A 24,763-nucleotide genomic window follows, 5' to 3' on the forward strand; every position below is an offset into this window, starting at 1 on the left:
TAAAAGGAATGGATTCACAATTTGTCACTTCTGAATTAATGGTTTTCTTCTACTGCAAGTAGGATTATTGTTTTCAATTTTATGAGACACTATATGTGCAGTGTACAATGGATTCCTATCTGCTGAAGTAGGTTAATGTGAGTGCCAATTTGTATATTTATGTCTTCCTCCTGGAATATGAAGTATGGATGTCTGTAAATACAAATAGTTGTCATCTCACTGTGTGATGATATTTATGTAATGTATTTCTCTGGCAATGTTCTGAAATTAGATAGATACCTGTAGTAAGGTCTGCTTCAGGTTGACCCAATGAGAATCTGAGCATGAAGATGGCAATGCCTGTATTTTGTACTCCAGTCTCAATTGCAATTGCTATTATGTCCTCTGATGGCTGTCGGAAAACTCTGGCAGCCAGAAATCCAGAGAAAAATCCTATCCAAGGAAGACCCATACCCGCCAACAGTATCTAAAATTGAGCAAATAATCAGTAATAATACAGTCATCAGTTCTTGTGTTTTTACAGATTCACAGAAAGCATTAGATAATTCAAGCCAAATACAAGTATGCAGATAGATACATTACAGTTCTTTCTTAATTTAGATGTCATAACATTAGTGTGCAGATGTTGCACTATCTCGATTTAGAATCTTTCATATGACTGTGGGAATGGTATAAAACAGATTACCTTAATAACTTGTAAGGCCATGGGGTTGGATTATGGCACCAATGAGCCCACCTTGATGCTGGCAATGAACATTGCAAACTGTGTCTGGCACACAATGAGATGGAGATGTGGAATGGAAGGGGGGTGAGAAGGGGGGTCCTTAGTGTAGGAGATAGATTGGAGAAAAAGGGAGACTACAGATAAAACACTGTGGATGTATATTAGAGCAGTGAATGGGAAGCATGATGACAGGGATGAAGATGGGCATGTGACAATGAGTTAGTGAAGATTGAGGCCAGGAGGATTGTGGGATTAAGATATGTACAGTTACAATAATTCCCATCTTCATAATTCAGAGAAGTTGGTATTAGGGGAGGGTGGAGGATCCAGATGGCATGAACTTTCCTCAGAAAGTAAGATGATAGTAGCCTCAATGTACAAATTTACACCCTCTATTTATCATTTGCAATTTAAAGAGTAAGATAATAATTAGTGTGCTTTTACTACAGTTATATCATAATCAGTATTTTTACTGCTTTTACATGCCTTGAACAAATTGTTCAAAATTAACTGATAAGACTGCTTTATTAAAAGAAATCAAACAGTAGAAAATCCAGGACGGATTGTAACAATATTAGAGAAGGAAAGTTGCTACTCACCATATAACAGTGATGCTGAGTTGCCATAGGCACAAGAAAAAGATTCACACAATTACAGCTTTCAGCTATTAAGGCCTTTGCCAACAATAGACACACATATACACACTGCAGTGTGGTTTCAGCTGCCAGAGACTGCAGACATGTGGGCGAGTTGTGTTTGTGGGAGTGTATGCGTGCCTATTGTTGACGAAGGCCTTAATGGTCGAAAGCTATAATTGTGTGAATATTTTTGTTGTGTCTATGGCGAGTCAGCATCTCCACTATATGGTGAGTAGCAACTTTCCTTCTCTAACATTTTTATTATAAGAAATTATAAAGATAATTTATCTATACAAAAGGCATAATAAAAAACTATTTTCTCATAGCCATGTCACATTCATAACAATATTACACAATTTTTATGCAGACATAAAGTAGCACTTACTTGCCAAGAAAATAGATGAAAAAGATAGTAGTTGGTGATGATTGCAAATATCACGATAAATATGATAAGCAATGCAGCAAAGGGTTTGAGAATCTTCACCATAAATTTTGAAACTTTTGGTAAAAATCTTTGTAGAAGTAGACCAATAAATAATGGAATTAGTAAACCAAATGCAATTGTCCCAATTCGTACATAAGGTATAGTGATCTGAGCCTGGGCAAATATTGTATGGCCAAGAGAAAAGATCCACAGAGGCATCATAGCTGAAACATAGACAACACAGTGTGAATATAACATTTTATACACAAATGCAGAAAAGTACATAATATGTAGGATGTACTTTGCCTCCAAAGCACCCTGGAATTCTCTTAAGTCTGAATAGAATAGTCAGGGCAGTACACACAGTATTCAGTAAAATGTAACATTCTGCCAGTATGAAAGAACAGTAGCTTATAAAGATAATTTGTTTACAGCGTGTCCCAAGAAAACACCGACAAACTTTATAGACAGTTTCTTTACACATAAATAAATAAAAAATGCTTTCAACATTGCAGCACAGTCAGCAATCATGATAATCTAATATTATCTAATCGATTGCAATCGAGGCTGATATATTAAATAAAAAATGTGCAATAAACATGAGCTCTATAATGCATACTTTAATAGCTATGACCACTTGTTCATTTTTGCTAGTTTGAAACGCATCTCTCCTAATGAACAAGTGCACATAGCTCCTAAGGTATGCACTATAGAGACCTTGTTCACTATACATTTTTTTCTTGTTTCTGTGTAAAGAGCCTGTCTCTAAAGTTTGTTGGTGTTTTTTAGGGGCACCCTGTATAAATCACTCACTCCAGGAAGATACTCAGTGCAGTGGCTCATGGGAGTACCATAATCAACAAAAATTACGAGATGTTGTATGACGCTGGACCAATATTAACTTGTTGTTTGGCTGCTATCTACCTGAGCTCACATACAGTGGAATGTATACTGCTTTGCATCATGTGTTGTTAACACCAAATGTCACATTTGTTTTCATACACACTAAACTTATTTCATAATATTCCTTTAGTGTTTCATGCTCAAGTTTTTTTTTCTTTGCTGTAGATATTATTTGACCATGAGTGGAAACTTTGGGAGCTGTCATGGGAAAGTGGTGAGATGTATTGTAGGAGCTGTAGTAAATGGTTTCACTGGCGGGAATGTAGCAGGGAGGACTCTGCGGAGGTCACTGTGGCCCGCTCATGAAACTGCAGAATATGTGGCAGTATTAGGTTAATCGAGGAACAGGAAGGCAAAATCTGTGCCATTCAGGCACAGTTGAATCACGGTAGGACAGAGCTAGCGAGAATGAGAGAAGGTAGTAGTGAGGAGTGTGGTTGGGAGCTGGTGGTTGGTAGGAGTGCTAGCAGGAGAAGAATGCAGACTGACAGCTCTGTTGTGTCTACCAGCAACAGGTTCCAGGTGCCAGAGTTGAGGAGAGAGGAGCCTTAAGATGATGTAGGAATAGGATATGTGCAGCAGACTCTGCCAATGAGCAAGAATGATAGTTATGGCACATATATTATGAGAGAGTATACTGCCACCTGGCAGCAGCCATGGTAGATGTGTAAGCCCTCAATTACAGGAGAAGTTAGGGCAGGAGTATCAAGTCACCAACATTTTCAAGCCAAATGCTGGGCTGGATCAGATGAATGAGGATTTAGGACTTTTGTGCATGAATTTCACAAAAGATGATCAGGTATCAGTAGTGGGTGGGTCAGAGAGGAGCTTATGTAGGGATAGGACAAACAAGATAGGTAAGATAGCTTCCCTAACCGGTGCCACCAATGTGAGCACAACAGAGCTGTCCCTCTGACGTGATCAGCCTTGTCTTGGCAGTGCTGTACAGCGAGTTAAAGCAGAGCTGGAAATGGTGCTGATGACTGCTGGCTGACACATACTACTCTGGTGTCAGTGGGAACTATCAGGAGATGGGGCTGTGTTATGTATAGTCTGCACCTCAACAGATTTGGGAAAGGGAGGTGGTGATCATTAGTAAGAGTATAGTGGGTAGATATGGAGCCACACATGGCCAAATACCTCTTCTTGAGAGCAGGAGAACTAGACCTTTTCTTTAGTATACACTCTTACAAGTGTCTCAAGCAGCTTATAGATTTTTGCATCATGTATGCAGAAAATAGAATATGCCACACTGGAGTGCACAAGCACAAAGGAAAGCTGCTCAGAATTATCTATTATTCATCAAAATGTGCAGGCCATTAAAAATAAAGTACATCAGCCTGAAGTTGAATTACCGTCCTTAAACAGTATGATAGTATTCATTACATGAGCACTGGTGTACAGATGATGAATTGCAGCATATATCACTATCCTCATTTGAATGTGCATGTTGCTATTACAGAATTACCTTATAGGGTGGGGGATCATGTATTTATATCACGAGTGGTACACATTTTAAAGCTAGAGAAAATCTGTCCACAATTAACATAGATAAATATTTTGGATTGGCAGCCACTGAAATAACAAAGTTAGACATCTATAAGGAGTTAATAATTCTGTGTGTTTACTGCACACCTAGTGGTAATGTGGACACTTTTTCAACAAATTAACTGAGGTCCCGGAAAGATCCTGTCACCAAAACTAACAAAATAATATTAAAGATATGAATATTAACTCAGGTGTTGAGGGTGAAATTAGCAATAACTTTATTAATATTTTGAGCACTTCTGATGTGGCACAAATAGTAGACACTGCTACGACAGTATCAACAAGTTCAGCTTTAATTTTAGACCATGTACTAATGGACATTGACAGAGAAAATTGTAAAGTATTTATAAGAGATCTTGGCACTTAAAATCATTACTGTTAGATAACAATGCTAAAGACAGGTTTGATAAAACCTGCAAGAATGCAGAACTATAAAAGGATTTTTGTATGAACATAGGATAAATACTTTTTGTAGGGAATTGGCAAATCAAACATGGATGAAATTCATATGGAAAACAAAGCTGATGCTCAGTTCTTCTAAATTCTGCACATCGTTTAAATTAATCTTTGGGGAGGCACTTCCAAAATTAGTCATTTCAATTGCAGCAACTAAGGAAAATAGAGGGATAACTGCAGGTATTAGAAAGTCCTCATTGACATTTAAAGTTCTCAGTTCTTTGCAAGAGCACTACACTAATTCATAATTCCTAGAGCACTATCACCAGTATTAAAAAAAAATACACAAGGGTGTACTGCTTCCTGAAAAATACATTCACTGACAAAATAACATATAATGCACAAAATAAAAGTGAAGAACTGTGATGTAGCGTAAAACAAAAAAGTGGGAAAAGCAGACAAGTATAATAACACACAAATCAAAGATGGGGGTAGGAAATAAAAAGTCCTATGGAATAAGCAGATTTTGCTAATGATTATTTCTCTGCTATTGAGAAGAAGCAAGCACAATGATGATGTTTCCCACAACAGAGCTTGAAGTCAGGGAGACAATATAACAATTAAAAAATAAAAAGTCTGCAGACATCGAAGATGTCCCCATCTCCGTTCTGAAGACTTGCATAGATAGTATTCAAGCACCATTACAAACATAATAAACAAGTCTTTAGTTCAGTTATTTCCCCAGAGTACCTATAGCATGCAAGAGTGGTGGCCTTACTGAAGGAAGGTAATGTAGAAAGCATTAAAACTACTGGCCAGTTTTACTATCATCTTCATTCTCAAAAATTGGTTGCTGAAGTGGGAGAAGCACAATATTGACCATTACAGAGTTTACAAAAGTGGTACTTGAAGCTCTTGATAGGAATAACTGTGTTAAAGGCATTTTCTTAGACTTTTCCAAGACTTTTGACATTGTTAACCATAAAATAATACTAAGCGAGCTACAATCACTAGCTTAAGAGGGACAGTGAATGAGTGGTTCCAGTCTCACATGGAAAACAGAGTGCAAAATGTGGAAATAGTACACTTGTCTGCTGCTGATAAACTTTTAGTAAAACAACTGTCAGACAAGAAACACATAAAAAGAGATATTCCTCAGGATAGTGTATAGAGTGCAATTCTGTTCTTAATATATATCAATGACTTTCCAGACACTGGAAAAAAGTGGAAAGTGAAGAAGCTATTCTCTTTCCTGATAACAGCAACATCATAGTCAACTGATGAAACACCAGAACTCCTGTTATATGAAGTAAATGAACCCATTAATATTGTTTACAGTTGGGCAGTATGAAATAAATTATTTCAGGTCTTTATTAATCACTGACCACATGTTGCAGAATAGGCCTTACTTTGATATACAATAACAATCACTATATTAATTACTGTTCACATTGCATCTACAAATAATTTTTCCTATATTAACCTGTTGTATGGAACTGTAATCATACTCCTAAAACTCAATTTCTCCACCACTCATACCCAAAAATTCTCCTAAACTGTAAAATGGATTGTTTATTAACTATTTACACAACTTACTTTCCAAATTGTTGAAAGGTGTATTGTTTGCAGAATGTGGCAATCTGTTAAAAATTTTAAACAGTTCAATACACATCTTATTTCTGGTGTCAAACTCTGCTATGTTGTTTTCCATATATATGAACGAGGCATAGATATGAAGATTTGTCACTGTCATTATTTTGATCTTAATGAATAAAGGGCAGCAGTGTTCCCTAGGACCAACTTTACACATTATTTGTATCACCTTTTTCTGAATCAGAAATACATCGCTGACGTAACTTGACTAAAACAGTCCAAAGTAAGCTATCCTGAGAAATTCATTTCTTATTAAATTGGGTAATTTCCATAAGAGATAGGACACCCTTGATATCTTGCTACAGGCGTAATTAATATGGGGTTGCCAGTTCAGTTTGGAATCAATATGTATTAGAAGGAGTTTTGCTGCTACATCTTTAATTAGTCCCAGCTGGAGGTGATGTGTTTTCTCAGGATTGCACAGTAGTTTATTAGATGAGGACCAGTTTAGCATTAAGGAGAGAGTATCCCATGATTTCTGGCATAACCCCAACATATCTTTATCTGTGGTGATTGGAGTTGTGTCATCCACATAGTAGATAATTGACCAAAACCCAACATAATGTCGCAAATCATTGATCGCTGTGATGAAGAAGAACAGTCCAAGGAGAGAGCTCTGAGGAACACCAAATGCAACTTTCTTCAATGAAGAATGCCTATTTTGAACTGACACATACTGTCTCCTGTTATTTAGATAAGAATTAATTATTTTCACTGCTGTATTATTTATTCCATAATATTGTAGTTCGGCTAATAAGTTGTCATCTACATCTACATCTACATCTACATCGATACTCCGCAAGCCACCCAACGGTGTGTGGCGGAGTCTTCTGGGGATACTGTCAAAAGGCTTACTCAAATTGCAGAGTTCAAGAGAGACTGCATTCTTATTTTCTAAAGCAGTTAATGTCTGATTAATAATTTCAAGGACTGTAGAAGTGGTAATTTTTTTCTTGTCGAAAACTACAAAGAAAGTTACTTCTTTAAAAGTAGTTACTAAGCCGCATGTGAAAAACAGCTTCAGATACTTTGGAAAAGATTCTAACAATGGACTTGGGCCTGTAGTTCTCAGCAAGATGACTTTCCCCCTTCTTTATATAGATACAACTTTCGAAATGTTGTGCTTGTCAGGGAAAACTCCAAATTCTTGACATTATTCATAAGAAGACCAAATGGTTTGCAAATAAGGTGTATTGTCCTTTTTATTTTGTAATTAGACAGCCAGTAACAGTCCATGCTTTTTAAGTCAGAAAATTTTGAAACAGCATTAACTATATCTAGGGGTGTGACAAGGTCCCAATGGAATTCATATCTTGTAGGTAGCTGATTAGTAAATATATCAGTTGCTGATGTGTCTGATTGGTTAATTGTAGGTCTTAATTCATTTACTGTAGTTGTAAAATGTTTATTGAGCTCTTATGACTCAAGTAGAACATCTTTTGTTTGGAAAGAAATGGATTCTTGTGCTATAAAATCCCAGGCAGCCTTACATTTGTTTGGAGCTCCTTCTAAGTAATTTTGAGAGGCAATTAGTTTGGCAGGTTAAATTTTAGCTTTTAATGTTTTTCTACATTTCAAGTAAGCTTTATAAGAAATGTCATAGTGCCCTGTGCCATATTTCCAAGTATCTTTATACATCTTGTACAGTGAAAGCACCTATTCCCTGACACCAGCAAGGTCATCAGAGTACCATTTAAAATGTTTACCATTTCTGTTTCATTCAGAACTGTCTGTTTTCAGTGGTGTAGAAGAGCACCATAAATCTATATATGTCTTAAAGAAGTTATTAAAGAGAGTTTCAGCAGCTGATTTATTGACACTATACGAGGGGAGTTCAATAAGTAATGCAACACATTTTTTTTCTCGGCCAATTTTGGTTGAAAAAACCGGAAATTTCTTGTGGAATATTTTCAAACATTCCCGCTTCATCTCGTATAGTTTCATTGACTTCCGACAAGTGGCAGCGCTGTACGGAGCTGTTAAAATGGCGTCTGTAACGGATGTGTGTTGCAAACAACGGGCAGTGATCGAGTTTCTTTTGGCAGAAAACCAGGGCATCTCAGATGTTCATAGGCGCTTGCAGAATGTCTACGGTGATCTGGCAGTGGACAAAAGCACGGTGAGTCGTTGGGCAAAGCGTGTGTCATCATCGCCGCAAGGTCAAGCAAGACTGTCTGATCTCCCACGTGCGGGCCGGCCGTGCACAGCTGTGACTCCTGCAATGGCGAAGCGTACGAACACACTTGTTCGAGATGATCGACGGATCACCATCAAACAACTCAGTGCTCAACTTGACATCTCTGTTGGTAGTGCTGTCACAATTGTTCACCAGTTGGGATATTCAAAGGTTTGTTCCCGCTGGGTCCCTCGTTGTCTAACCGAACACCATAAAGAGCAAAGGAGAACCATCTGTGCGGAATTGCTTGCTCGTCATGTGGCTGAGGGTGACAATTTCTTGTCAAAGATTGTTACAGGCGATGAAACATGAGTTCATCACTTCGAACCTGAAACAAAATGGCAATCAATGGAGTGGCGCCACACCCACTCCCCTACCAAGAAAAAGTTTAAAGCCATACCCTCAGCCGGTAAAGTCATGGTTACAGTCTTCTGGGACGCTGAAGGGGTTATTCTGTTCGATGTCCTTCCCCATGGTCAAACGATCAACTCCGAAGTGTATTGTGCTACTCTTCAGAAATTGAAGAAACGACTTCAGCGTGTTCGTAGGCACAAAAATCTGAACGAACTTCTCCTTCTTCATGACAACGCAAGACCTCACACAAGTCTTCGCACCCGAGAGGAGCTCACAAAACTTCAGTGGACTGTTCTTCCTCATGCACCCTACAGCCCCGATCTCGCACCGTTGGATTTCCATGTGTTTGGCCCAATGAAGGACGCAATCCGTGGGAGGCACTACGCAGATGATGAAGAAGTTATTGATGCAGTACGACGTTGGCTCCGACATCGACCAATGGAATGGTACCGTGCAGGCATGCAGGCCCTCATTTCAAGGTGGCGTAAGGCCGTATCATTGAATGGAGATTACGTTGAAAAATAGTGTTGTGTAGCTAAAAGATTGGGGAATAACCTGGTGTATTTCAATGCTGAATAAAACAACCCCTGTTTCAGAAAAAAAGTGTTGCATTACTTATTGAACTGCCCTCGTATTTGTAAACCAAGTCCCAGTTTGCATTTCTAAGGTAATCTGTGAGTAACTTAACTAATCCCTCTTTCTGACCTCTCATCCATGTCATGCTTGGCTTCTTATCTACAGCCAAGTAATCATTATCTAACTGTGTGTAGTGGTACCTGAGGAATAGTGGATCATGATCTGCAAAACATCCATCTGCTGTGGTAACAGTGTATAGGTCTCTTGATAAATTAACTATAATATTGCTCAAACAGGCATTCCCACGTGTTGGGCTATTGTTAGTACAATATAAATGTAATGATTGAGTGTGTTCAAAAATGTTTTTGTGTTGTACTCATCTGAGCTGGACAAATCATTGTTGAAATTACCACATTCTGCAACATTTGTTTCAAGTTTTAAAATTCTTCACACCATTTGTTCAAATTTCTCAAAAAATAAATTAACATCCCATTTGGAAATCTATACAAACTGACAGTTATCATATTCTGATTCATCAGTCTAACAACTAAATTCTCCAATTAACTCAGAGGAATATGAGCTTACATCTATTTTAGAAAATTTTATGTAATGTCTGATAAATATTGCAACCCCCTAATTTTTTCTCCTGATCCTGCACACAATAGCTGCCAGAACGTACTCATTGCGTATGAAAAAAATCTACTTGCTTTTCTGCAAACCAATGTTCGGAGACATGCAGTACATCACATTTTGATCATAAAGATAACAAACAGTATGCACTCCAGCACAAAGAGAGGAAATGATGCTGTCGCATTTAGCAGATAGTGCATGAAATACAAAGTTTGTGGAATGAACACAAAAAGATACTAACAAAAAGAGTTGGTTGGTTGGTTGTTTGGGGAAGGAGACCAAACAGCGTGGTCATTGGTCTCATCGGTTTAGGGAAGGAAGTCGGCCGTGTCCTTTCAGAGGAACCATCCCGGCATTTGCCTGGAGTGATTTAGGAAAATCACGGAAAACCTAAATCAAGATGGCCGGACGCGGGATTGAACCGTCGTCCTCCCGAATGCGAGTCCAGTGTCTAACCACAACAAAAAGAGTCATCAGCATGTTACGCTCTTGCAGTGTTAGCACCAAGGTGTAACAGCTAGTGTCGTGGTGACATACTATGCCTTAGCTATGGGATTCTTTTCTGGGCATCGAAGGTACAAAACATGGTCACAGTTTTTAAAGTGCTGAAAAGGGGCATAATACTAATAACTGGAAGTAATAGTTGGGCTGCACGTAAAGAGCTATTTAAGAAATTGGGCATCCTCGCTGCACCAAGTGAGTGTATGTCATGTCATGGAAAAATTAGTAAATACTTATAAATATCTTATACATAATCCTGGAACAAGAACCAGTTGAGAATTTCATTTACCTAGGAAAAACAATCAAAAAATTCAAAATGGCATTCTATATATAAGGTAAAATTGTACAATAAATTGCCAAAGGAAAGGAAAAAGATTACTAAAATACATCAGTTTAAGGAAGCAGCTAGCTAGAATGGTTTTCATAAGTAATGCAAATTACACAATTAAAGATTATGTGACTTACTGTAGTTGGTAGTAATGAAAGGGGATAACTACAACCCTTGTCACATTTCAATACGTGATCACAGTTTACTGCTTTCACAAGGTAATCAAGTGTAAAGTTGTAAAATGCATGACAGTAATCTCTTCTGACTGTTTCTCATGTTGACTGAGGAGCATTGTTGAATGTGGCAGGAATGGAGTCTGGAGATGGTGCAAGAGGCACAGCAGGAGCTTCTCAATCCCAGGAGTCATCAGCAGGTATCCTTTAGTGTGTATGGCAATGAACAATCAAACGATGTTTTATATCACAAGGGACAAGAAGCAAATTGTGCGTAAATCAAGGAATATTACACATATAGACATACTGAACAAGGCACTGCAGTTGTTAAGACACTAACCATATATTGAGGAGGATGGATTTCTGTATAGCCATTGTGATTTGGATTTTCGTAAATCACTAAGGCAAATGCCAGGGTGGTTCCTTAATCAAGGCCATGGTCAACCACATGTCTTACCCTCATGGAGTACTTGTCCCATACTCAAAGCATTTTATGTATGCTGTGTGTTGTGTATTTTGATGCACTGATTAAGGGTGTCTACGTGGACAAGAAAAAAAAATTCCCAGATTTTTCCCAGATTTCCCGGTGAAAAACACGATTTCTCCTGGATGAAATTACGTATAAAGCAGGTGAAAATACATCCGTGTTAAGCAACAGTATACTTTCTCTGGGAGCTGTAAAACCTATCAGTCCTTTGAATGGTAAAGGTCTTATACTGGCGGAGGACGTCCCAGCACTTTAGAAAACGAAATCCAGGAAAAACAATAACGTTTGGAAACATGTTTGATGCAAGACAATATGCACAGAGTTTATTTTTGTATTGCAAAAGTATACACACAAACTCCACAAATTACAGCACGGTAGCTTCGGAAACTCTAAAATAGAGATTGCGTTGAGTGATGCACTCTTGTCAGCCAGTCATAGCTCATGTCACGTGATCTCGCTAGCGATAGTGAATGACGGCAGTTAATCAGAGCACGAGGCCTACGAGAAAGGCAGGCCGCGGCGCGTACGTTACGAAGGTAGGCCGAGCTCGCTCAACTCAGGAAAGTGCGTTTCTACAGCGGTTAACTCATAAGTAGATGTGTATATACGAACGACAATTGCATTGTCTATTGGCATCCACTGTTATTAGTCCTACAATGATAGGAAGTCCGTAGGCCTACTAACAGGCTCTAATTTGGCAATTAAAATCGTGCCAAAATGATTATCAGTTGCGTAGAAAAGTCGAGGTGTTCTGGCATGAAAAGACTTGTGACATTACTCAGTAACACATTATGCACATTTTTTTGAAGGTCAATTACACTTTTTGCCATCGATCGCATAATTTTTTATCTATGTAAGAACAACATTAAATATGAAAACTAACTTGAAGCTCGGTCTTTTTTTAGCGTGTGTTACACGTTAAGTCATATCAAATACAAATGTGCCGGTAAAATTTTAAATAGTGGCATAAATGAATTATCTTCTGGGCCCGACGTTTTTCAAATGGCTGATCCTCAAAGTGTTATGTTTTGAATGAGAGTTATAATGCCCTGTGATTTAAGAAATTCACTGCACATTCTCACACGTAACATAAATCATCTTGCGTGGAAATTTCCTTTGAAAGTAACGCATCTCAAGCCATTATTCGTAATATTTACTGGTGATCTGTTAGAAATGTAAACAATTGTGATGTCACGCATATTGAATGCACGTTAGTTGTTGCGGACGTACTGCATAATCTTCGACCTAAAGCCTTTGACACTTTACGGTGTCGGCAAACTGGTCTGTGCATTGTGTAAATTACCCATTTTCTATGCAACTAAACTTTTATTTTGGTGTTATTCCCTGATTTATGTTTCATTGCTGCAGTATTATTCAGCAGTAGTGGACTAAAGTTCTTTGTCAGAGTATCAGATCTTACACGTCAAACCTACAAAACTTTAACTGAAATCTAAAACAATGAAAAATCCCCGAATTCTAAGAAATTCCCAGGTTTTTCCCGGATGTCCCGGGCCGTATACACCCTGTGATTTGCATTGTATTACCTTGACAAATCTTGTATCAATGTGAGATGATCCTTGTATGAACAAAGATAAATAAATAAACTAGTGCTGTCTGTTAATGAAGACTGGTTAGCCATTAGTAAGAGAATTTTGTCGATGTGGCCAAATACCTCTCAGATGTATTAATTCTGTTAGTGCCCATCACCCACCTCCCAAACGTCTTCAAGTAATACACAAATAGTAGCTACTTTTAAGTTCCTGTAAGCCTACTGTAATATACGAGGAAGCATAATGTCAAATATACAGTATAAAAATGCTGACGTTATGTCACACACTACAGTATCATGTATCTTCTGATATTTATAGCTGTTTATAGACATGATTTGCCTCACTAAGACAGTCATTTAACTATTTTGTGATATTACTAACAAATTTATTAATTATGGAGGGAATCTTTTACTATCTAATAATTTTAGTAAGTTATGAGTTTCATCCGAGCATTTTGAAATGTATACTTCCCACTCCATAAACCCCCAACACAAAAGGAGTGCCTTCAGAAATGTGGAACATATCAAATTATACATCAATTGGCAGAAGCACCCACTGCTGGCTACTTTTGTAATATATACTAACAACCAATTACAGAGTTAATGTTAACCTACTCAAATACATAGGCAGTATTTGCGCATGCATGTGTGCTTACATGCACGTAAGAGAGAGAGACAGGGGAGGTGGCTATTATTCATTATAAACATTTTCTCTGTTGTTTCAGTAGGCAATTTTGTTTATACAATGTGTGGCTGAGCTGCTCCTTTCCAACTTCCTTGGCCTGACCTTTTCCTCTCCGGTCTTTTCTAACTTTTCCATTCCCTGCTGAGATCTTTTATTCCCATTTGCCCCACATTTCTCACCCTCTCATGTTCCATCTCTGCAGTTTTTGATTATTACTTCTTATAGTCCTCACTTTGGTACTGCCACTACAATCTCCCCCTCCCCCATACATGCACATGGACACACACATCGACCCAATAACCACTCAAGCAAATAGTGTCACTATTGTCATGTGTAACGTGTGCATGGTTGTTTTTGAGTGTGTACTTAACTGGAAAAAAGAGATAGTAAAAATATTATGTGCTTTTAAGTGCACTTAAGTGCCATTTATCAATCAGCTGTAAAATATTGGTTGCAAATCTATATGATTTTCATTATTATATTTGTCCTGGAATTTTTATTACCATGCTGCAACACTAAACAATATTATACCATTGCAGATAAGGTGACAATCAAAATTGGCACTAACCTATTTCCAGTTATGAAATAATAACTTAAATATACTAAAAGGAGATTATTATAATGAACGTAAAAGAATGATGCATACCAAATGCTGCAAATGTGCTTATAGTTGTCATTGTTATGCTGAGATTTATATTTCCATCAAGGGCATAGGTCCATATATTTGATGCTCCACCTGCTGGGCTCGTTCCAGTAAAGAAAAGCCCTAGCTGCATAGCAGCAGATGATGGAAACAAAATAAGGCCCAGAACATATGATATCTGTGATAAAAAAAAAGGATCAGATTATTGAAACTATAATACTGTTAATTAGCAGATATTCCAGAAGTGAGCCACAGCTCTGAAAATCACTACTTTACAAATGAATAAGCATTTGAGGTTCATTATCTTACTGCTTGATTACTGTCTGTTTTATTAAAATTGTACATTATAAGGGATCATTTGATCAATGTGTAGTGGCGTACTACAACTAACACTTTAATGGTTAACATGTTGATAAAAATACAAGCATGTAAATAAGAAAACTACTTATGGAACAAGAGAGAGAGTAGGCAAAAAGTATATGCAATTAATCTTCATGAGGATAAAGTGAAATGTAGCAAATCACTTGCAGAAATGAAAGGTTTATTCAAATCCCTTGACCTAGATCGCAACATCTTTAAAAATGTCTTCCTCAGGGGATCAATAGTTACAGCTGCAATAGTTAACATTGCACATGTATTGAAATACAGGTATACAGAAAAAACGAAAAATAACTCACTACCAAACATCAAACTGTTTGCACTTACTATTTATATAATGTGGAGGTACATTGAGACCGTAGCTGTACGGCACCAGTGAAAGATAAAATTTACCTCCATAATAGTAGAATCATACAAATCATGCTGGTCATCACTAGACAGTACTTAACAAATGTAAGTAGTGAACTGACATCATGCAGATGTCTCTTAGATTGAAGAAAGTGTCAACCGAGAGATGGCACTACTTGTATGTATGTTATATGTGCTCAAAAGCGAGTGAAAAGAAACTGGATTAACATTTTAAAACTGTAGCCTAGAAACAAGGGGTTCAGTTACCATACAACAAAATGAAGACTCAACACATCACATTTTATAATATTATTGTCTGGATTTTTTTTTAAAAAAAAAAAAACAATGAATCATGTAAACTTAACATACACTCTATATAAAAAACAAAAAAAACAAAAAAAAAATAGATGACCTAGGAACGAAATATCCAAATGGGATGGAAATCAGTAGATGTGTTGTACATGTACAGGAAGCAAAGTATTACAATTTCAGAAAAGTTAGATGATTTTTTCAGGAGAAAGAACTTCATGAATTAAGCAAGTCGGTGAATTGCTGGCCAGTCACTGGCCCTTATGCAAGCAGGTTTTTGGCATGGCATTGACTGACAGACCTAGTGGACATCCTTCTGATGGATATCATGCAAAGTTCTATTCAATTGGCACGTTAGATCATCAGTGTCCTGTGCTGGAGGGTCCTAATCCATAATGCTCCAAATGTTCTCAGTTGGATAGAGATCCAGATACTTTGTTTACCAAGGAAGGGTTTGGTATAGCCATGAAGACAAGCAGTAGCAACTCTCACTGTGTTCAGATTCACATTATCTTGCTGAAGTGTAAGCCCTGAGTGATTTGCCAAGAAGCACAATGAAACAGAGTGAAGAATATCGTTGAAGTGCTGCTGTGCTGTAAGGGTGCTGCTGCAGATGACAACTAAAGGGGTCCTGATATGAAATGAAATGCCATCCCAGACCATCACTCCCAATTGTCGAGCCATATGGTGAGCAACAGTCAAGTTGGTATCCTATTACTGTCCGAGGCATCTCCAGACATGTCTTCAATGGTCATCAGAGATCAGTTCAAAGTGGGACCCATCATTGAAGACAATTCTACTGCAGCCAGTGAGATTCCAGATCAAATATGCCCAACACCACTGCAAATGGGCTTGTTGGTGTACAGAGCTTAAAACTAGTCAGGACTTGGGGAGGCATGAGCATAGCTTCCATGCTGTGAGTCACCTATTAGTGGTTTTTGTGATCACTGAAGCTCCAGTTGCATATCAGATCAATGCTAATGATGAATCTTGGACTCTGAGTGCCTCTCTGATGATTGCTTGGTCCTCATGTTCTGTCCTCTCTCTAGGTCAACCACTTCCTCCTTGACACTGTGTTCAGCCATAGTTCACTTACTCTTGTCAACATCACTGAATAGAGGCATTAATTCTATTTGAATGTCTAGCAATTCACTGATTACTCCAACCGGCTTCTTTGAGACCAACTACACGTCCTCTCTCAAATGCTGACGTGTGTATATTGTTCACATGCCTGTCTGTGAAGCATAATTACGGTCCAACTGAGCACGCAGAATGAAATTTGCAGAGACTTTATACCCTGTTATCAACATGTCCCCTGTTTACTATCCTTGCCAGCTGCACAGTGAAACTGCTCAGCTATGTCACACATTCATCCATCACCTGCCGAAGTTTCCAATTTTGCATTTTCTTCGATACCTGGATGAATATCAATTTGTGACCATGTGGCCAGTTTGCATAACTCCTTCACCGTGCTTTTTTTGTCTTACAATGTACATCATTTGTGAGTGAAAGCACAGAGGATGTGGAAGGGGAGAGGGGCGGGGAGGAGGGGTGCAGGGTGGGGGGGGGGGGGAGGAGAGAGCAAGTCAAGTATTAAGGACAATTATTATAAAAATAAAATAAAAGTATGAGTAAAAATTATAGAATTCGATAATTTGTGGTTTGTACTGAAGACCAAAAGGTAATCTTATATACAGAAAGAATAAGTCTAAACTGAACCATTTACATTACCAAAGTATTACTGGAGGTAGTAATAGTGCTAGGGAAGTAGGTAGAGAGGAAAATAACATTTCCTTTATCGGCTGTATGACTCAAAGACTCTCTGTTATGTTGTCAAAAATAAGGGCCTAAAAATACATAAGAAATTTCTGTTTTCAAATTGCACCTGTTCATTTAAAATACAGCCATCTTCATAAGTAAGAAGTCTTTAGCTTTTAACTTCCTTATGCAAGAGCTCTTAATCGTCTAGTTTCCATGGCACATAATGGAGAAAAAGCAGGTGTTTGGCAAAAGTTGAGTGGTACACATTTCCACCTCCCTTCCCTAGCAGATGTTCTTTGTATCTTATTTTAAAACATCTCCCTGTATAATAATTAGGACAGTTCCCCCCATCCCATGGGATATGGGCTGCTAGTGGTATACTGTTCCATTCTTCACCCTAGTGAAGAAATGACAAAACATATTTATGGATTCAAAAATTTAAAAAGATTTTTAAAATAAATGCAGAAATGATTACAAATATACAGAGTGCTTTTTCTTGGTTCAAAACTTAAAAAGGAAATAAAAAGTCTGACAGGTAAGGATGAAAAGACAAAAATAATCATCAAAAACTTTAAAATGAAAATGAAATATCAATGTTCATTAAAAAGATGTACTGCACTTTCACTAAAGAGCTGAAGGATGTGCACTGACGAGGAAACTGTGAGGGGATTAAATGTTTGAATGATAGTAGGTATAAATTTATAAGCCATTGGGTGGTATCCATGGGCAGAAGGTAGGCCATAAGGTGCATATTGGACAGATGGAAAAGAAGGAGAGTGAAAAGTAGAGGGAGGAGAGACCAGATGAGGTGAAATAGGTGGGGAAACCTGTAGCTGTTAAGATGGATAAATATCACAGTAGATTTCATTGTCTGGGAGAGACAGTCAGTTGAAATTGTGTTGGGATAGTATATGGAGCATGTGTATGTATAGAGATCGTGGACACAGCAGCAATGAGGGTTGATCATCAGATGGGAAACAGTGGAGTTACTGGAATCTGGTTGATGGATAGTACAGGAGATGCAGAGGCATTCAAGGTGGGTGAGGAGGGATCCGAACGTCATGTGATGATAGAAGACCCATTTTGGGGAAGGTAAACAGATGTGGAAAGAGAGATGGAGTGCAAGGCATTCGATGGGGTGGAGATCCATGCAGCATTTGAATATCAGATAATGAGTTGGATCAGGATTTGGTGGGTGTGGATATATACACTGATCAGCCAGAACATTATGACCACCAACCTACTATCAATACGAACCCAACAGCATCACATGGCAAGGAATGACTGCTGGTCAGACACAAGCATAGTGCATGTAGTACCAGTGAGCATGCTGTTTTGTGTGTACAATGGGGAAGGTGTACAATCCATCTGAGTTTGACCAAGGGCAGATTGCAATGGCTTAGAGGCTCAGCATGAAGATTTTAGAAACTGGGTGACTTGTTGGATGTTCAAGGAGTGCTGTGGTGAGTGTCTTCAACATGTGGCAAAACTAAAGTGAAACAATGTCCAGATATCGTAGGATTGGATGTTAGACATCATAGGCTGGGCAGACTGGTAAAACAGGATAGGCAGTGAACTGTGGTGGAATGAACATGAGACTTTGATGCTGGACACACTACAAATGTGTCTGAACACACCCCGGCACCAAATACTCCTAACAATACACCTCTGCAGCTGACAACCCATGCATGTGCCAATGTTAGCACCACAACATCGGCAATTACGACTGAAGTGGGTTTATGATATTCAGCACCATCATGCCGACAGGAGGGCTTGAATCTGTCGTCTTCCAGGTGAACAGCACCTGTACTGTGGGATGGAGGTAAACTGGCAACAGCTCCATTATGCTCTGGGGAACATTCAGGTGGGCATCCATGGCTCCAACAGAGCTCATGCAAGGCACAAACAATGATGGCCAAGGAGTATCATGAACTGGTTGCAGACCACGTACACCCATTCATGACAATCACATTTCCTGATGTCAGTAGCATTTTTTGTCAACATAAGGTGACATGTCACAAGGCCAGGAGTGTGATGGAGTGGTGCGAGGAATACCTTGGTGAGTTCCAATTGATGTGCAGGCTCCCCAGTCCACCAGATCTGAACCCGATTGAGCACATCTGGGATATGATTGAATGCAGTGTCAGAGCACATCAATTCCTCTCCAGAATGTATGGGAATTTGGAGACTTGAGTGTGCAGATGTGGTGCCAATTCCCCCTAGCAACCTATCAAGACCTCATGGTGTGTCACCACTGTTATATGTGCTAAATGTGAACACACCAGCTATTAGATAGGTGCTCATAATGTTCTGGCTGATCTGTGTAGTAGACAGGTGTAATCCCCAAGTTCAGCATATTGGTAGTTTTAGTCTATTTTGGGCCTTCTGTTAGATGATTAGTACTTCTCAGGTTTCCACATTAGTTGCCAGTCAAGGGTCAGTCTGATATATTTTAGGGTATTAGTGAACTGAATTGGTTGATAGTAAATGGTAAAGTAGAAATCATGGAGACAGAAGGTGTAAATGGTTTGTTCTATAATTATTGTCTGTGTTTTGGAGGGGTTCAGTCTAAAGGAGCCATTGGTTACACCAAGAGGTAAACTAACTGAGATGGACTTTGAGGGACTTTTGGGATTTCTGGAGTGTAGAATAGAGAGTGAGCAAAGTGTCATCATCAGCATACTGAAGGAGGTAGACTGGTGAGGGTGGTTTGGGCATATCAGCAGTGTAGAGGAGATAAAGGAGAGGACAGAGCCTGAGGGCACTCCTGCACAGATGAAAGGTACAGGAATTTGAATTGTTAATAGTGACAAAGGACAGCTGATTAGACAGAAGAGAGGCAATAAAGTAGACATATTAATTGGAAGTGCATATGGCTTGAGTTTGCAGAGGAGACTAGATTGCCATGCATGGTTGTAAGCTTTCTGAAGGTCATGGGGCACAAAAATTATGGATTTACAAGAGCTGAGCTGGTGGGATAGGAAATGGGTGAGATGCAGAAGCAGGTCATCAGAAGACGGGAACATGGTGGTGTTGGTTCAGGTGTTGATGGATGCTTTGGGAGAGAATGGATTTGAAGATCTTGATAAACACTGAGGTAAGGCAGATAGGATGGTAAGAGGAGGTATCAGTAGGTAGTTTGTATGGTATGCTTTCCAGTTCTTGGAAGAGTTAATGGGAACTGCAGTGTTGAGTCTGGTGTATGTCTGGTGCCAGTTCCAGCGTTTTCTTGCATTTAGGAAGAGTAGGATGTTGGAGGTTTTCCTTAATAGAGAATAGTAACCTATGGAGAGGATAGTGATGTAAAGAGTTGCAAGGACAACTAGAAAGGAGAGGGGGCATTCTTCAAGGTGTTGATAGGTAATGCTGGAATGACCAGGGAAGTGTGTATTTATGGAGTACTTGTATTATGTCATGTACAGTGACTGGTGTATTTAATTCTGTTTGTGATATGTTGTCCAATTATTGGAAGCTGGGAGTCAGGGATGGGACAGTGGTGTTTGTGCTACTATGGATGGTAGGGAACGGTAAGATGGAGAATATGACAAAGAGACAGAATGCTGTTACTTTTGGAATGGGTGCGGTGTGGGATGGGGACTACGTCACTTGGCAGGGAGTCGATAATTTGACCTCACCACTGGAGTTCTGCTAATGATGTTGACATAAGTGGCAATAATATAGGTGGAAAAGGTGTGGTCTACGTGGGTGGGGTAGTTGTAAGGGATAGGGTGTAGATAATGGAATTGGTAATGGCTGGGGTTTGGAAAAAGGAGGGTAAGGATAAGGTGTGAGGTGGGAGTATTGATAAGGGTGGTGGCCCAACAGGGATGTTCTTGTGGTGTCCAATTGCAGCTCTGCCTCTGGCCCTTGGAAGGGGTTATCTTGTGGAGAAGGATACAGGGAGAGGTCTTGATGGTGTGATAGGGTAAAGGTATGGATATTGTGTTGGGAAAGGTTATGCTTGAAGGATGTTTATTAGTGAGTGGGGAGCAGGTGTTATGGTACAGGATTTTGTAATGCTGTCACCTCATTGTATGGGATAAGAGCAGTTTGTATGGATGAAGGCTAGAGGTGGTTTAGACAAGAGTGTCAAGGCAGATGAAAATAACCTGGTTGTAGGACTAGGTAGCTTGGGTGTTGAGACAGAAGATAGATGAGCAAGAGAGATTTGTTGGAGGTTGTGTGAACATTGGAATGAACAGATGTTTTGGAGGATGATTGTCATGGATTTGATAATGTCCTCAGCAGTAGGAGATGGCCAGAGGGAATTGTTGGGGTGGATGGGGGTATCAGTGGGAAGGATTGGGACAGTCAGTTCAGGATTGGTAGTTGCAGCTTAGCTTTGCATTTCACAGAAGAGGTGGGGTGAAAGTAATTGCAAATAGGAGAGCAAGCAAGGTTAGGGCACTGTTTAACAAAATGGCAGGTGGGTGGGTTTTTAGAATCTGCAGTGAAGTGACCATTATGATGGAACCATTTCTGGTGACAGTAGGACTGAGGATGAGATTTGGAAGGTTCAACATTGTGGCAGTAGTGGTATATCAGGGCTCCCTCTTTACAGAGAAGGTTTATGTTGGCAGCAGATTCAGAGAAAACCTGGACAAGGCAAGTGGGGCCAAGGTCATTATTAATCTGAAATCTGGGTAATCATTCAGCTCAGATGCCACTTCCTTACCTGTGATCTCAAGGTCAACTTTGGTGATCAGTGGTCATTTGGCCAAGGATGTGCTGGTGAGAGGTGTAAAGGAGCCTTTGGGACCAAAGGTAATAGAGGTATTTTGGAGAGAAGATGCGTGAAACTTGGGGTTCAAGGACTTTTCTTGGTACGATTGTGGATCATTGATTGGTATGGTTGTGGAGGCTTGGTAGCTATTTGATTTTGAGGGTGAGGTGTTTGGCTGGGAGAAATTTTGAATCCAGGTTGTAGAGGACAAAGATGTGAAGGACAAGGGAAGATGTTAGAGGGGAAGGAGTTATATCCATGTGAAGAGCCATGTTAGGTTCAGTTTGCAGTATTTTAGGTGTGGGAGAGGTGGAGATGCTGGTGTCTTGGCATTTTGTTAGTTTTTTAATGGCTGTTGGAGAGAAGGATGTTTGTAGGTTTGTGGAATTGTAGGGGGGGGGGGGGGGGTATGGCATTGTTATGTGGTGGCACGTCAATTGCCAGTGGTGAAAAAAGATAAGGGGATGGGGGAAAAGGGAGAGATTCATGCGTTGCTGTTGGGGTGGGAGAGGGTATGGCAGGTAGTGGGGAATGGATGTAGACGGATGGGTCGTATGACATAATCCATGTGATGACAGTGGGAACTGGAGGTGGGGAGGTATAGATGATGGACATTGTGGAATGACCCATGATGTGTCAGTAAATGGCGACCGTGTCTGACATGAGAGGCCTCCAAAGTGGTGCTGAAGATGGTGGTGGTGAGCTGTGGTGGAGTCATGGATGATGAGGTGGTGGCTAGCAATGGAATATCTCCAATGTGACAGGAAAGACAGTTCTGGTGTAAGAGCTGATGTGATGGTGATAATAAACAAATGAAGCTGGCAGTGGCAATGAAGACAGTGGTGGTGAAAAGACTGCTGTGGTGGGGAGATGGAAGTTCATGGATAGTTGACATCTTTGATGTTGGCAGAAAAATGGAGGTGGTGACAGTGACAATGAGAAAACACACACACACACACACACACACACACACACACACACACACACATACATAAGAAGTTTCAAAACATGAATAAACTACACACATGAACAGATAAATATGCAAAGTATAGGGCAGTGCTCCTACTGTCTACACAGCAATAAGAATAGCAGCAAGTGAACTAGTACTATGTAGTATCCTATTCAGACTAGTTGGTTAGTGCTGGAAAGATGTCAGGACAGTCATTTTATATCCACCTGAATTGGTGAACCGATCTTCTTGTGCACCAGTTGTGTGGATTAAATTTTGTTTTAAACTATTTTTAACAGAGAACTTATTATCTGCATATTATCATATGGTCACTAAATCCCTTGTTTCTAGATTACAGTTTTAATGTTGATTGTTTTAAGCCATTTTAGTGCTATTATTTTCACTTATTCTTGAGCACACATATTGCGCACACATGTACTGCCCTCTCTCATTTGAAAATCTTCTCAACCTAAGTGGCATCAGTGTGTTGTCAGCTCGCTAGATACATTTGTGAAGTACTGTCTAACAATGATCAGCATGATGCACATTGTTTTACTAATATGGAGGTGAATTTTATCTTGCACAGGTATGACTACAGTTTTAATGTATGAGATCTGTTCAAAAAATTCCAGAACTTTGTTCACAAAAATTTTCTATGTTTACCTTCTAATTATTGTGCATGGGCTCCGTCGAAATACTCTTCTTCATAAATGATACACCACTCCTAACATGGTTTCCACTTCCAGAAGCAGTCTTGGTACATCTCTTGCTGGATCATGTGAAGCGCTATCCATGAATTTTCTTTTATCTCGTCTATCATTGCAAGTCTTCATCCTTTCAACAGGGTTTTCAGATTTGGAAATAAAAAAATAGTCTGTAGGGGCCAGGTCTGGAGATTACAGAGTATGAGGCAACACAGTGATTTCGTTCATTGTGCAATAGTCACGCACCAAGAGGGATGAATGTATGGGTGTGTTTTCGTGATGCAAACACCCTGTGAATTGCCTCGCCACATTTCAGGCCACTTCCTTCTCACATTTTCTCGCAGGCATCACAATGTGTCCCGATAGTACCATTAATTAACAGTTTGTCCTTGTGGCATGACAAACTAATCCTTCAATGTCAAAGAAAACTATTGGCATGGCTTTGACATTTGGATTGGGCTGACAAGCTTTTTATGGTGTTGGAGAATCTTTCTCAACCCACTGTGAAGATTGAACCTTGGTCTCAACATCATAATTGTAACCCATGTCTCATCACCAGTTCTGATTCTCTTAAGGAACATCTTGTTCTCATTTGCGCAATCCGAAAGCTCTTCACAAATTGAGAGTTGAAGGTCTTTCTGGTCTTAATTCATGAGCCGTGGAACAAATTTGATGGCAACATGATGCATTCCAAGATGCTGTGTCAGGGTTTCATGACATGATCCAACTGGAATATTACATTCTTCTGCAGTCTCTCAGACAGCCAGTCTTCAATTAGCATGCACAATTTCCTTGACATTCCTGACATGAGTGTCAAAAGCCATCCTGAATGGCACATTTAACTTCTGTCTGGCTATTTTTAAACCGTGTGACTGAGCGAGGTGGCACAGTGCATTTGGGAGAACTATGGTTCAAACCTACATCCAGCCACCCTGATTTAGGTTTTCCATGATTCCTCTCTCATCATGCAAATGCTTGGATGTTTCCTTTGAAAGGGCATGGCTGACTTCCTTCCCTAATACGATGGGATTGATGACCTCGCTGTTTGGTCCTCTCCCCAAAACCAACCTAAACCACGTTAACCACTCATAACACTGAGTATGGCTTAAGCATACTAATCACCGTAGGTTTCCTGCACCATTTGGTGTGTCTCTGTAAATGTTTTTTTTTTTTTTTCTTCCCCACACAAAATTTAATGCAGAC

At 39.4% G+C, this 24,763-nt stretch overlaps 1 protein-coding gene across 1 annotated transcript in view; it reads right to left on the bottom strand.

Annotated features, from left to right (window-relative positions):
- The window catches only part of LOC126410800 (ileal sodium/bile acid cotransporter-like), a 201,108-nt gene that overhangs the window by 3,095 nt on the left and 173,250 nt on the right, over nt 1-24,763 (bottom strand). The window contains exons 4-6 of the mRNA XM_050081317.1: nt 14,392-14,566; nt 1,748-2,010; nt 280-466 (exon numbers count right to left, since the gene is read on the bottom strand). Of these exons, the coding sequence (XP_049937274.1) occupies nt 280-466; nt 1,748-2,010; nt 14,392-14,566 (625 nt within the window). The remainder of the gene's footprint in view (nt 1-279; nt 467-1,747; nt 2,011-14,391; nt 14,567-24,763) is intronic.

This window comes from Schistocerca serialis, chromosome 1, assembly GCF_023864345.2.
Source record: "Schistocerca serialis cubense isolate TAMUIC-IGC-003099 chromosome 1, iqSchSeri2.2, whole genome shotgun sequence".
Classification (NCBI taxonomy): domain Eukaryota; kingdom Metazoa; phylum Arthropoda; class Insecta; order Orthoptera; family Acrididae; genus Schistocerca; species Schistocerca serialis.